This window comes from Mus pahari, chromosome 11 (assembly GCF_900095145.1).
Source record: "Mus pahari chromosome 11, PAHARI_EIJ_v1.1, whole genome shotgun sequence".
Taxonomy (NCBI): domain Eukaryota; kingdom Metazoa; phylum Chordata; class Mammalia; order Rodentia; family Muridae; genus Mus; species Mus pahari.
In genome coordinates, this window is record NC_034600.1 from 49140073 (window position 1) to 49155340 (window position 15268).

Genomic DNA, 15268 nt, shown 5'->3' on the forward strand with positions numbered 1-15268 from the left:
TCTCTCTCTCTCTCTCTCTCTCTCTCTCTCTCTCTTACACACACACACACACACACACACACACACACACACACACAGCTCTCCTAGTCAGCAATCCTGTATGTAGTATAAACTGACAGAAAAGGATGCTTTTCAAAGCCAGCTGTATGTTCTGTTGCATTTTTTAAAAAACAAGAATGCATGAAAATCAGTATTTTATCAAGGAAAAGCTCAGCTTTGGAGCCTGAAAGGTAAAGCCTGGGCTAGCCTCTGCTAAGAGCTTCCTTGGCTGTGTCACATCATGATGGACGGCTCCGTGGAGGGAGCATGTGGTAAGGGTAGGTTAGACAGGGGATAATACAGGAATCAAGCTCATTCCTCTAGTTAAGATCACATAAAGACAACCCTAACCCTTCCTGAGGACTGAACCTCCAATTACTGTTGGCTGAGTCCCACTCAACTCCCAGAAAGATTCCGCCATCTCACATCATCACCCCAGTAGGATCAAGACTCCATCAGATGAACCACTGGACAACACATTTAAACAATAGCATCCGCTTTCACTTTTCCCGTGAATGGCAGAGTTGAGAACTTCCCTGGCTCCCGGCTGCCTTCCTCTACTGCCAAATTCATTATGTTGGGTGGGGGGTGGGGAGGGGAAATGGGCACACAAATTGAAATGTCTCTCGAGGTTTCTCAATGTTACTCTGTCCTTCAGTGACAACTACACAGCGGAAGAATGACCAAAGGGTTGGCAGGGTTTTAGGTTGATGTTAAATTTTTCATCATGAGACGTAGATGGTTTGTGTCGGCCCACGCCTGTGGTCAGATGCTGTTGTGCTGCAGTGAATGTCAACATACTCACTGGAGTCCTTCAAAACCTAGAGATTCTTTTTGGTTCAGAGGATGGAGATTTCTAAAACTCTTTCCAGGTGGAACCCAAAGCAAATTTAGAAGACACTGAATGAAAAGAGTCTTCGTGCTATGAGTCAAACCCCATGGATACTGAGAGGTTAAGAAAGGCTTAGGCGGAGCCGGGCGTGGTGACGCACATCTTTAATCCCAGCACTCTGGAGGCAGAGGCAGGTGAATTTCTGAGTTCGAGGCCAGCCTACAGAGTGAGTTCCAGGACAACCAGGACTACACAGAGAAACCCTGTCTCAAAAAAAAAAAAAAAAAAAAAAAAAAAAAAAAAGGCTTAAGCACACTTTCAGCTTGGCACCATTTCTAAAGATCCTTTTTGGTATATCAAGGGCCAGAATGAAAGCTTGTCTGTGTATGTCCTCATTTTCATGAAAATTCATTCACCCTTCCATCCACAGACATGGCCAATATCATCCTAGTCAAATCAATTATAACAGCAGTAGTTCTTGTTTACGGATACCTGGTATGGTGCTAGATGTTTTATTACACTAGTATATTGGGTCCTCATTATACTGAGTTTGAAATTATCACCCTTACTTCATAATCACCCACCAAGCAAGTGGATGGGTGTGTGACGTTCAGGATAAAGCTGCTGAAAATGTCTATCAGGCCTTCTGAGAACTAAATCGTGTAAATCGTAAATTACTTGGAACTTAGAAAAATGTTTTCTGACACTATTGACCAACCACAAATTATTTGGAAGCATTGTCAATCAAACATACAAGGTGGTATTAGTGACCCAAGAGCTGACCCAAGTCCAGATTACCCAAACAAGCTTATACCATATCTGAGAGCCTGTCAAAAACCGCTACTTGTTACCATCCCAAGAGACATAATGGCCAGCTAAGTGTCAGTAACTATCTGATCATTTCAGCCACACGGGACGCAGGCAGCACAGTCATTTCTCATTCATAATTTGCCCGAATACTCAAACAGGCTCAGACTCCCCACAAACACCCTATTTGCTTCAAAGACTCCAACGAAAATCTGTTCAACCGAGACATAGCAAAGTGCCTTCAACTAATCTACGGCCTGTGGGTTCATTGGGAGCTAGTTTTGTGAGGCAAAACTTATACACAAGGGAAATCAAAACATGTGCAAATGTAGCTGAATCTCTCCTCCAGGAGCATGGCTGGGAAAGCCATGTAAATATACAAACACACTGAGCCGTATTGTGAAAGGAGCCGTTTGTTTTACTAACACAAGTTGGTATGGTGCAAGATTTTTCTTGGCAAATAAACAGGACACAATGGAACAATTTGTAAACAATAAGGGATTTCTGGCAGTTTGTTAAAAAACTGAATGAATGAGCTTTCCAAAAGGGAGAGAGAGAGAGAGAGAGAGAGAGAGAGAGAGAGAGAGAGAGAGAGAGAGAACCTTCTTTCCCCCATCTCCCATGAGATGCTATTCACTTACAATAACTTTAAAAGTCAAAGCAGATGAAGAAAAAGTGGATCAGGGATCAACAAGGCTTGTTAAAAGTGCCATTTGGTCAGCAGTCAGCTAATGTGCCAAATGCTCAATGTGAGGAACTACGGTAGGCCAAGCCTGGCTGGCCAGATGACCAGTCTCTCAGTGGAGGACACACATGAGAGTTCAGAAGGTGAATAAACCCCTCCCCTCCCCAGAATTGCTTTGACGGAGGTTCACATACAAGCACTGCTCTAACTACCAAAGGTTACTTTAAAGCCTCATGTTCTTGCTTACACACATAGGTTTCTAGAAGAAAACTATCAGCTAAAGGTCAAAACCATAAAGAAGTTTCTCAAAGATAAGGTCTAAATATGGCTTAAGAAATATGAATCTGGGGCTACAGAGATGACTGAGTGCTTATTGGCAGGTATTGCTCTTATACGGGACCCAAATCCCATCTTCAGCATCTACAGAGGGCAGCTCATAGCCGCCTGTAACTCCAGCTCAGGACATCCAGCAGTCTCTTCTGAGGACACAGCACTCATGTTCACATACCCATACACAGACACACATGTATATACAATGAGTACATCTTTAATTTTTAAAAAAATCTGAGTCTAATGACTCAAGACCAAATGAATTAAGTCCATCTTTAACATCCTATACATTTTTTTCTACTTGATCATTCATTGTAGCTGAAAATACACTCGTAAGTATTCAGATGTAGGCGTCTGCTCATTTCACATTAGTGACCTCAGAAGTAATTAATATGTTCACATACGTGCAAAACATTATAAATTCAATCTTTTCTTAGATTGGTTTATACTGAAAAGATTTTTTTTATTTGTGTGTGTGTGTGTGTGTGTGTGTGTGTGTGTGTGTTCTTCCAGATGCTAATGTGTGCCCAAGTAGTGCACGTGCAAAAGTGTGGAGGCCAGAGGTCAACTTTAGGTGTCATCTCCCAGGAGACACACCCCTTGTTTTTTGAGACAGGCTCTCTCACTGGGGACTGGAGTTCACTCATTAGGCCGCTCTGGCCATCAGGCGAGCCCCAGGGGTCCTCTAGCTCCGCCTTCCCAGAGCTGGGTTTATGAAACCCAGCCTTTTATATGGATGCGCAAGTACTCCATACTCGCAGAGCAACTGCACGTATCTTCTCAGCCTCCAACACTGAACATAATTTTAATTAAGACGTGTATACGCTTTATCATGCAAAACTATATAAAACTACACATAGAAGATACACTGAGTTTTTGGTATCCAACTTCAGTTCCTTCTCCTTAAATTGTTTTTGTTTTTTTGTTTTTTGTTTTTTTTGTGTGTGTTTTTGGAGACAGGGTTTCTCTGTGTAGCCCTGGCTGTCCTGGAACTCACTCTGTAGACCAGGCTGGCCTCCAACTCAGAAATCCGCCTGCCTCTGCCTCCCAAGTGCTGGGATTAAAGGCGTGCGCCACCACCGCCCAGCCCAGTTCCATCTCCTTACAGAGCTGGAGCGATCCTTAGTTATTGCACCTAAGGCTATTTCTCCTTCAGTTCTAGATTCCTTTCTCTGTCTCCCAGCGTGTCTGGAGATGCGTCCTTTCTCATTCAGTGATGTCTGTAGGTGCCACTTACACACTTTTTAAGTCTGTTCTCCGCCAAGTGACAAATGCCAACATTTGTTAACCATATCTCACACCCACACTAACTTCATTATATTCAGGTATGGATATGAAAACCGTTCTGGTTATATATACTGACATGGGAACTGGTGATGCTTTCTTCTCAGAAGTGAGCCTACAGTGGAGTTCCGAGTAACGTGGTGGCCTTAAAGCTGCCTCTGTGCTACTCAGTGAAGGGGAGGGTCACAATAGGAAAATATTCAAAGGAGAACAAGGGAAGAGCTTGAGAAATTCCAAAGAAGTAAAAGGTACATGAAAACTCAAATAAAACAATAGGTGTAAAAGAAAAGGGGGGAAAAAAGCAATAAATAACAAGCAACTTCAGCCATGCCGCTCCTTAGGAGATGGGAAGCCAGGAGTCACCTGCAAAAGGTAAGCCAAGTGAGACATGGTGGGGAGTCTTCCCCCTTGGGACAAGCCCCCCCCCAACTCTCACAAGCCTCAAAACCAGTTGCATAGATTGGTGAGACTGATTCTAAATGGCTCCGATTTCTGAAGATGTCTAAAGACAGCAATTCTGTTGTGTGGCACTATACGACTCAGAGGGCAGCAGCCTGACACTATGATGAAAGGGAACTTATTATTAAAAACTGAACAGCCCTGCAGACCTCGGAACAGGCAGCCATGACAGGTCAGGAGCCTCCGTGCGGCCTGTTGCAGCTTCAGGGTCGAGGAAATATCCAGAGAGGCAGATGTAGAGAGCAAGCAAGCATGCTGATAAGTCAAAGTGAGCAGGTTTTAGAAGGCTCAACTCAGGCAGGGAATAGCATAGCCTCATCTTTGATGGTCAAGAGCAATATTTCAGAGCCTGGAAGTAACCATAGAGTCCAATAGCTTTGAGCACAAAGTCAATGGGTGTATCGGCCTCTGGAGTACCAATGTTGCATTCAGAGCTCAGAAAAGCCATCAACAGACTTGACGTCTTTAGATGCATCCCTCCAGGAGTGTGTGGTTAATACCCAGGGGGCCTTCAAAGTATGAAAACACATCATCTACGTGAACAGATTTCAGAGTTGTGGTTGTTTTCCCTACTCCCAAAATATTTGAGAGACACCCCTTGCGGGAACATTTACCACTCCAGGGAGTGTGAGCTCAGGAATCTGGAAAGGATGAAACGACCCTGTTCACAGGCCGCAAAGCCAAATGTGGCCAGCAGAGGGCGCACAGGTGCAGAGAAGGAAAATTGAATGACAACCACTCTGAAGGACACCCAGTAAACTGTCCAGTACTGGCGCAGCACCAGCTCAAACTATGAGAAAGACAAGAGCTCCCAGATCCATCAGCACACCTCCGTGAACTTAACTGGCATAATCCGATTTTCAAGGAAAGAGAAAAATTTACTCCAATATTGAAAGCATTTCTTGCAATTCGTTATGTTAGCCAAAAGAGATAAAGCAGGTCACTATACATAAATAAAAGGAGCAATTCACTGAGATGATTTAGCAATCGTAAGCACACACACACACACACACACACACACACACACCAAATTTTGGAGCACCGACTTTCGTAAAATAAACACACAGGGATATAAAATGTCTGCTAGGGTCTGATATAGTAATAGTGTATGATTTCAATATGCAACACCCGTGCATCTCTATCTAGGTCTTCATGCTGAAAACCACATATCTGAAAATACTAAACTTATTAGTTTTGATATATTTCCTTTTTAAATAATAATTATCCACGGTATGAATTAATTAGAATTAATTAATAATTTCCTTATTTAATGTTATTACTTGGTTTCTTGTCCTTTGCTATCTAAAGTAACATGGTCCAGTTATAATTTAAGCACCAATGCACAGATGTGTAAAGGCACAAGATGGCTTCTCCCACAGAACATGGAAGACATGACTACTCCCCTTCCACCTATACAGTATCGTATGAACTCCGCAATGGTTTCCAACGGACCCACTTCCGTTCTTATCCATCTCCATCTTATCGTTTACCTTGTATTACTGCATTATTTAAATAGTTGTTCGAATTTGATTCCATTTCTCAGAACTTTCCAGAAGTTTCTATCCATACAAAACATGTCATCACAACTAACCAAGAGAAGGCTCAGTGGTTAAGAGCACTGATTGCTCTTCTAGAGGTCCTGAGTTCAATTCCAGCATCTACATTGTGGCTCACAACCATCTGTAATGGGATCCAATGCCCTCTTCTGGTGTGAAGACAGCTACCATGTACTCATATACATACGATTAATTAATTAATTAATTTTTAAAAAAGAAAGTAAGTGTCATGCCTTGTCTACCACCCCCTAGCACCCTGCGTTGCATAAGTAGATACTACATAAATATATGTACAATATATTAATGCACAAAACAAATTAAAAAGAAAAACATAGGCCATGTAGATTTGGGGTCCTTCTACTTGGAGGCATGTCTGCCTAGGTTGTCTGTAGCAAACCTGTCACTTTGTATTAATCCTTTCTGCTGCTAAATGCTTTTCACAAGCAGAGACAGTTAAATTTTTTGTGAAATCAGATAATTACATAATGGTCCTAAGGAATCTTTATGTGACTTGTACTGTTTCAAAGAGTTGTCTGAGTTTCCATTTAATCTCACTCTTTGTGGTCTCCCTGGACATGAATACACAACTCTTAGAGATGGAGGACAACACTGAAAACGAATCTGTGTGTCACAGTGCCAAGAGGATCTGGAAAAAGAGGATGTCAACTTACAAAGATTGCTTCTTGTTTTCCTAAGTCCATAATTATTGAAAAGACAAGCAGTCTCATTGTCTTCTACTGACATAGTAAAAAATGATGCTACTATTTGTTTTCTTTCATTAGAATGTAAGTACCATGCCTTGAGTAAACACTCATAATCTGCATGTAGATTTGAGATTCAGTCAGTAGAGATAAATAATTAGTTTGTAATAATTGTCCTGGAAGTTGGAACATTGCAATTTAGATCCCTGTAACTTGTGGAGAATCTGGATGGGGACAGTGACATGTTCAAAACATTCCCTGAGTAGTCTGCTGTTAATAATGCGTTCAATAAATACAAGTGACAGTCAAAGGGGGAAAAAGTACTTCTTGGGGCTTCAAGAGATAGATTAATTGATAACGTGTTTGTTGTGGAAGTGTGTAGACCTAAGTTCTATCCCCAGGATCTACATAAAAAGTCAAGTGTAGTGGCTCACACCAGTGATCCGTACACTGGAGAAGCACACACAGACAGATCCCTGGAGATCAGTCTACCCAAATTTGGCAGCCCTAGGTCCCTGTGAGTGAGACTGTCCCAGATAACAACATGGATGACTCACTAAGAGCGGTATCCAAGGTTGGGCTCTGGCATCTACACACACAAATGCATATACACATGAGCACAGAGACAACTACACACACACGCATACACACACGCACACGCATACACACACGGTATTTTGTAAAAAAATATCGATTAAAAATGAACTAGCAAGCACTAGCAAACCCTTTCTATTTTAATGCAAAATTACCAGATCAGCAAAATTCAGCTCGAGGAGAGAAGACTGAGTTCAATGTGGTGGGGGAAAGTGAATAAAATATTAATGCTTAATGCCTTGGATTTATGTTACGCCGCAGCTATGTGCCCGTGATAATTTGACTTGCATTGCTAATTTTAAAAAGAAAGAGTTCTCCAGAATGTGTTCTACTCCAGAGAAATCCACACTTATAAGCCTTGTAATCTGTGGTTATGTCTTGTAGCGTGTCGGTTACCCAACTTGTCTAAACAAAATTAGGTTAGTTTCATACAATATACACATTTGATTGTACGCAATTAAGAACGTATAAGCTCAACCTTCCTATTATGTCTAATACTTTCTAGCAATTTTCGGAATGCTTTGTACTATGAGGAATTTGTTTCGTGCAGTGCGTTATTGAGGCTGAAATTGAAAAGGACTGTGTCCCTTGTGGGAGAACAAAGTCAAGGAAAATATTGTTTATAAAATACATAAACTACTAATGATGAGCTGAAGAATTTCATCCAGCCAGCTTTCTTTGTATAATTCCTCACATCCTAGGATCTGAGATCTCAGACAAAGCAAAGGTTTGGTCACTGGTTACTGGATAGTGTGAGTAAGGTGTAGGGCGAATCAGCAAAAGGAAAAAAGATCCAAACCGTTCACTGCCCGGTCAGAACAATAATACTACACAACAAACAGCTGGAAATGACACTGGGCTTTGTCCCCAAACCTAGAAAACCTAGGTAATGAAGTTTGAGAAAAAGAGATGAGCAATAACGATAAGGAAAAACATAAAAACAAAATGACAAAAATGACCAAAGCTACACCAAGTTGTTAAGGAATATACCATACACAAAATAAAAGTTGTCATATTAAAAATATAAATTGTGTAGGGAGGATTAGAAGGTATGTGTTCCTATGTATCTGGAGCTGTTTTCGGCTTTAAATGGCTTGTTAAAGCCATTTCATAGCATATGTCATAAAAAAAAAATCTCAAAAGCCAGCAAATACACAAATAATTAAAAGAAAATGACCAAAGGTTATCACTATAGAAAATGATAAAAATCATAAGAGCATATAATTAGCAAAAGAATCTTTGTTCTATAAAACAATCAAAAATAAATTACAAAAGAGCACAAGTAATTCCTTATCTGTCAATGAAACCTGAACTTTGGATGCAATAAATTCTCTAATCAAAATGTTAGTCTAATAAAAAAAATCCAAATATGTCTATTACATTTAAGAAAATATAGAAGCTGAAAGTAAAGGTATAGAAGATAATCCCCAAAATGGTTAACCCTGAAAACATACATACAAGTAGCATTATATAAACTGATGAGGTATAGTTAGGAATATATATGCAGATACACATATGCATGTGATAACAATAAAAAGAAAAAGACATCATGAGCTGGAGAGACGGCTCAGCAGTTAAGAGCACTGACTGCTCTTCCAGAGGTCCTGAGTTCAAATCCCAGCAACCACATGGTGGCTCACAACCATCTGTAACGGGATCTGATGCCCTCTTCTGGTGTGTCTGAAGACAGCTACAGGCTACTCGCATACATAGATGTAATAAATAAATAAAAGTCTTTAAAAATTAAAAATAAAAAAAAGACGTCATGAATTTGAAAGAGAGCAGTGTGGGGTCTGTGGGAGGGCTTTGGGGGAGGAAAGGAAGGGAGAAATGACATAATTATAATTTTTAAAACAAGCACATAAAAAAGAGTATTTGAAAAACACCCTAATTAGTGACAATATTAACAATACTTTAAAAGTGTAGATGCCAAGTCAAAAGCTGTCCAGCTGTCAGTTATCTGGAATTATATCTATACCTATACCTATATAGAAATATCTATAAAAGAATTAATCAATCAAGAAAATATAACAGTTATACATTCATCAAAAACTGAAGAAGCTAAGAATCAACAGAAAATATTAACGTGTATGAGGAAAGAAATATCAGCACAATAGTGGTAGGAGACTCCAATTCCTGACTCTGAACAATAGATATATAAACCTGGCTTAAAATTAACTAAAAAAATTAAAATTTTATTCAACTTTGATCAAATATGCCTAATAGATACACACAGAACTATCCACCCCATGGTGGCAGAACACACATTACTTCTTGTGCATAGAACAATCTCTGGAGGAACCCACACAGCCAGTCTTACCTATTTTAAGGTTGCAGAAATCATGCCTAGTTCTATTTTCAATGGTATTTAAAAAAAAAATAATGGAATCTCAGAAATTTTACAGGGGCATAGAAATTAACTATGTACTCCTAAACAAAAACCAGGACAGATAATAAATTTTTAAAAAACATGCCAGGCAGTGGTGGCGCATGCCTTTAATCCCAGCACTTAGGAGGTAGAGGCAGGCAGATTTCTGAGTTCAAGGCCAGCTGGAGTAAATTCCAGTACAGCCAGGGCTACACAGAGAAACCCTGTCTTAAAAATAATAATTCTAAGATGAAAGTTTATGGAAATCCATGCCTACATTAAAAACAGAAGGTCCTGAATAAATATCCTACTGTTGTGATTGAGGAAGGGGAATAAAAGAAGTATTCAAATGCAAGGCAAGCTTAGCAGCAGGCAAGTAATAATAAAACTCCAAACAGCAATAGCTAAGATAAAGAAAATGAGAATCATAGAGAATATCAATGAAAACACCAAGACTTAAGAGAGAAAACTGTAAAGCCTAAACAGGCCAATAACAATAGAAAAACTGAGGGGTGGGGAGCTCCTGGGGAGATGGAAAGGTAGCTCACCAGTTGACAATATGCTTTGTTCTTGCAGAGGACTCAAGTGTATTCCCAGCATCTTGTTAGGTAGCTCACAACCTCCTGTAACTCCAGATCTTAGGGTTGGACATCAGGTGCCTTCTTCTGGCTTCCTCTGGCTCCTCGTGTGCACATACCCACACACATAAACATATATTTTTTTTTAAAAAAGTGTTTTAAACATTTTATTGAAAATAGTTTCTTTTCTCATACAATATAACCTGATTATAGTTTCCCTCCCTCTACTCCTCATTCCCTCCCCAGACCCCTCCCCTCCAGATCCACTCCCTTTCTTTCTCTCATTAGAAAATAATAGGCTTCTAAGAGATAACAACCCAAGATGACAAAATAAAATATAAGGTGAAGCAAAAAAAAAAATCATATCAAAGTTGAACACAACCCAACAGGAGGAAAAGAATTCCAAGAGTAACCAATAGAGTCAGAGACCTACACATTCTCATAGTCAAGAGTCCCGTAAAAATAGTAGGCTAATAGTTATAATTAAATACAGAGGAAAAGTGTAGACCCATGAGGTCCTGTGCTTGCTGCTTCTGTCCCTGTGAGCTCATATGCACCTTGCTTAGTTGACTCATAGGGCCTTTTGTTCCTAGTGTCCTCTACATACTCTGGCTTTTACAATCATTCTGCCTCCTCTTCCGCAGGATTCCCTGAGCTCTAAAGAGAGTTTAAATTCTCTCTCTGTATAATGTCTGGCTGTGGGTCTCTGCATCAATTCTCATTTGGGGCTGGAGGAAGCCTTTTGATGACGGCTGGATAAGACAGTGATCTATGAGTATAGCAGAATACCATCCCAAATCATTTTCTTGATTTTTTTTTTTTTTTTTTTTTTAGATCAAACATGTTTGGTTTTACTCTAGATCTCTGGGCTCTAGACTCTAGTTCTTGGTTACCCAAGCAGTGGTGTGGGTTTCTTCTCACAGAGTAGGCCTTAAGTCAAATCAGAGATTGGTTGGCTACTACCGTAAGTTCTGCGCTACCATTGCTCTAGCATACTTCGCAGTCAGGACAGATTGTAGGTCAACGGTTTTGTGGTTTCTCTCTGAGAGAGAACAACCAGACACAGCAAAATAGAATGAAATAACACGAAGCAGAACTTTTCACATCAAAGTTGGACACAGTAAGCCAACAAAAGGAAAAGGGTCCTAAGTGCAGGCAATAGAGTCAGAGACCAACTCATTCTCATACCCAAGAGTCCCATAAAACATGTCTTGGTGACCATGTTTCTCCAACACCAAAGAGATTAGAACGTAGAGGTGAAGGCTCCATGCAGGCACCAGCTTGACTTCTCCATGTTCTGTGAGTTCTATCGATGTTGTCCTCAGCAACTGGGCCCTGTGGTCAGTTAGCAGAGAGCAACCCTTTGTCATGGCATTAGTCTGGGTTGTTCGGGGGTTTCTGTTGGACCCCCTTGGCCAACAACTCAGTTGAATGCAACCCAGTCCTACTACTGGAAGCCTTGCCTGGATGCAAGAGATGGCCAGTTGAGACTCCCCAATGAGTTCAAAGTTATTCTCCATATTCTCTTCTATCAGGTTCAGTATATTTGGTTTTATTTTGAGGTCTTAGATCAACTTGGACTTGAGTTTTGTGCAGGGTGGTAAATATGGGTCTATATTAATATATGTATGTAATACTATCATACCATCCACAAATAACTTCACCTTCTTCCTTTCTAATTTGTAGTTCCTTTACCTTCTTCAACTCTTATTGCTTTAGCTAAAACTCGTACTCTATTGATTAGATATGGAGAGAGAAGGCCGCTTTGTCTTTTCCTAAATTTAGTGGAATTGCTTTGAGTTTTTCTCCATTTAATCTGATGTATAGAAATCACTACAGGGTCTGAGAACGTGGTTCTTGAGTTTGTGCTGCTGTTTCGAGAGTTTGAGCTGCTGTTGCGGCAGTTTGCGAGATGCCCAAGGCTAAGGGAAAGACTCGGAGGCAGAAGTTCGGTTACAATGTCAACCGAAAGCGTCTGAACCGGAATGCTCGTCGGAAGGCAGCGCCACGGATCGAGTGCTCCCACATCCGACATGCCTGGGATCACACCAAATCCGTGCGGCAGAACCTGGCGGAGATGGGGTTGGCCATGGACCCCAACAAGGCGGTTCCCCTCCGTAAGAGAAAGGTAAAGGCCATGGAGGTAGACACGGAGGAGAGACCCAGGGATCTTGTACGGAAGCCCTATGTGGTAAATGACCTGGAGGCAGAAGCCAGCCTCCCAGAGAAGAAAGGAAATACCTTGTCTCGGGACCTCATTGACTATGTTCAGTACATGGTGGAGAATCATGGGGAGGACTATAAGGCCATGGCCCGGGACGAGAAGAATTACTACCAAGACACCCCAAAACAGATCCGGAATAAGATCAATGTCTATAAGCGCTTTTACCCAGCGGAGTGGCAAGCTTTCATCGATTCTCTGCGGAATAAGAAGATGGAGGTGGACTGAGTGGGGCACACCCCCAGACCAAGGTCTGCTGGACCAACAACACCAAAGCCAGGCTATAAGGCAAGGGGTGTGGAGCGTCAGTGATGCTGACTAAGTCCTGTGGAATCGGGTCTTACATGCACACTGTCTCCCCCTGCCTCCTTCCCCTTCCTTCTGGAGAAGGAACCCTTGGTTTTGTTTTGTTTTGTTTTTTTGTTTTGTTTTTTGAGAGAAAGCATCTAATAGCCTTAGCTGTCCTAGAACTCTCTCTGTAGAGCAGGTTGGCCTTGAACTCACAGAGATCCATCTGCCTCTGCCTCTCAAGTGCTGGGATTAAAGGCATGCGCCACCACCGCCCTGGAGGAAAAGGAACTCTTTCAAGGCCATGGTTTGTGTTCTGTTGGGAGCTTACAGAAAGCCGGGGCCTACTGTTTCTGTTCAGAGGGGTTGCTCTATTTCAGTGTGTTCTATAAATGATAAAGGAGTATTTTACCCATGGAAAAAAAAAAAAAAAAAGAAAGAAATCACTACAGGATTTCTGTAAATTGTCTTTAGATATGTCTTTATATATGTTTATATATGTCCCTTGTATCCATAATCTCTCAGGACTTTTATCATGAGTTTTGCTAAAGGCTTTTCATTATCTAATTAGATGATCACGTGGGGCGGGGTCTTTTAGTTTATTTATCTGGTAGACTACATTTGCTGGGTTTTGTATGTTAAACCATCCCTGAATCTCTGGGATGAAGCCTATTTGGTCATGGTATGGAGATCCTTTTGATGCGTTCTTGGATTTAGTTTGCAAATATTTTATTGAGTATTTTTCCATCTATATTCATAAGGGAAATGGTCTGTAATTCTCTTTCTTTGTTGAGTCTTTATGTGGCTCGAATATCAGAGTCACTGTGACCTCATGATCAGAGTCACTGTGACCGCATGATCAGAGTCACTGTGACCACATGATCTTTCTGTTTCTATTTTGTGAAATAACTTGAGGAGTATTGGTGTTGATACTTATTTGAAAGTCTGATAGAATTCTACTCTAATACCATCTGGCCCTGGGTGGTTTTTTATTTTGGGGGGGGGGGGGGGGGGAACTTTTTAATGACTGCTTTCATTTCACTAAGGATTACAAGTATATTTGAATCGGTGGTTCTCAACCATCCAAATGCTGTGACCCTTTAATACAGTCGATCATGCTGTAGTGACCACTAATGGTAAAATTATTTCATTGCTATTTCCTAACTGTAATTTTGCTACTGTTTTGAATTGTGAAGTATATTTGATATGTGACCCTGTGGAAGTCGCAACTCACAGGACTTTTTTTTTAAAGCTGATCTTAATTTAACTTTGATTATTGGTACCTATCTAGAAAATTAACCCCCCTTTTTTAAAGCTTTTCGAATTTGGTGTAGTATGGGTTTTTAAAATATGTCCTTATGATTCTCAGGATTTCCTCAGTGTCTGTTGTTGAAGGATATGTCCTGTTCCTTAAAAAAAAAAAAAAATACACCTAGAAGTCAACTAAGAGTACTAACTCTACAGCAGTGGTTCTCAAAATACACCTAGAAGTCAACCAAGAGTACTTACTCTACAGCACTGGTTCTCAAGCTTCTGAATGCTAAAACCCTTTAAAATACAGTTATTCAGGGCTGGAGAGATGGCTCAGTGGTTAAGAGCACTGACTGTTCTTCTGAAGGTCCTGAGTTCAATTCCCAGCAACCACATGGTGGCTCACAGCCATCCGTAACAAGATCTGGCGCCCTCTTCTGGAGGGTCTGAAGACAGCTACAGTGTACTGACATAGAATAAATAAATAAAATCTTTTTTAAAAATACAGTTATTCATAGTGTGGTGACTTTAAACCATAAAATCATATTTGTTGCTACCTAATAACTATAACTTTGCTGCTGTTATGAATCATAGTGTAACCATTTGCATTTTCTCATGGTCTCAGGCGACCCCTGTGAAAGAGTCATTCAACCCCAAAGGGGTCGATGCACAGGCTGAGAACCACTGCTCCACCAGGGGTAAAAAAAGAGAGCGCTATTATGACATTTTAGGTGATAAATAAATTTCTAAAATCTATCTAGAGCAATTTTTAAAGCACACAGATCTTGAAATCTGTCAAAACTGTATTTCAACTGTACTTCTACCCCTTGCTCAAGCTTGCATTACACAAGCAAGCTATCTCTTTGTGCCTCACCTTCCTCCATCAATATGCGATGCAGACATGCTCATTTAGCAACAATTTGTAAAGAAAACTTTATACGCATACCCTCATTGAAGCACATCATTACTCAATAAATACATTACCACGATTAAGTGAATTAGAGTTATGAAATGTTCTGTCCAATTAGGAGGGGATGTTCTACAACTAGTTTGACACAAAACCAGGAGGAAGAAAAAATCAGCAAACCATCCTGAAAGCTGAACATTTTACGGATCGCTTATTCATACTAAATATGTGTCCCCTTGAAGTGGTGGGAAGAGTTATCAATCTCTACCAACAAAAGGCATAAAGGCATTGCTTAAAGCATCTGAGTGGGAGTACAATCGGTGTCGTAGCTAGGTGAGACTGTCGGCTGCTTCCACGCTTCATAAATT

At 40.7% G+C, this 15268-nt stretch overlaps 1 protein-coding gene across 1 annotated transcript; it reads left to right on the forward strand.

Annotated features, from left to right (window-relative positions):
- The first annotated feature begins 12077 nt into the window (after window positions 1-12077).
- LOC110329106 (nucleolar protein 16) lies at window positions 12078-13153 on the forward strand. The gene has a single exon (XM_021208675.1). It carries the CDS (start codon window positions 12146-12148, stop codon window positions 12680-12682), a length of 537 nt encoding a protein of 178 aa, XP_021064334.1. The 5' UTR covers window positions 12078-12145; the 3' UTR covers window positions 12683-13153.
- The last annotated feature ends 2115 nt before the right edge of the window (window positions 13154-15268 follow it).

Excerpts from the sequence above, each read along its gene's own strand:
- LOC110329106 (XM_021208675.1), top strand. The coding sequence starts at position 12,146 with ATGCCCAAGGCTAAGGGAAAGACTCGGAGGCAGAAGTTCGGTTACAAT.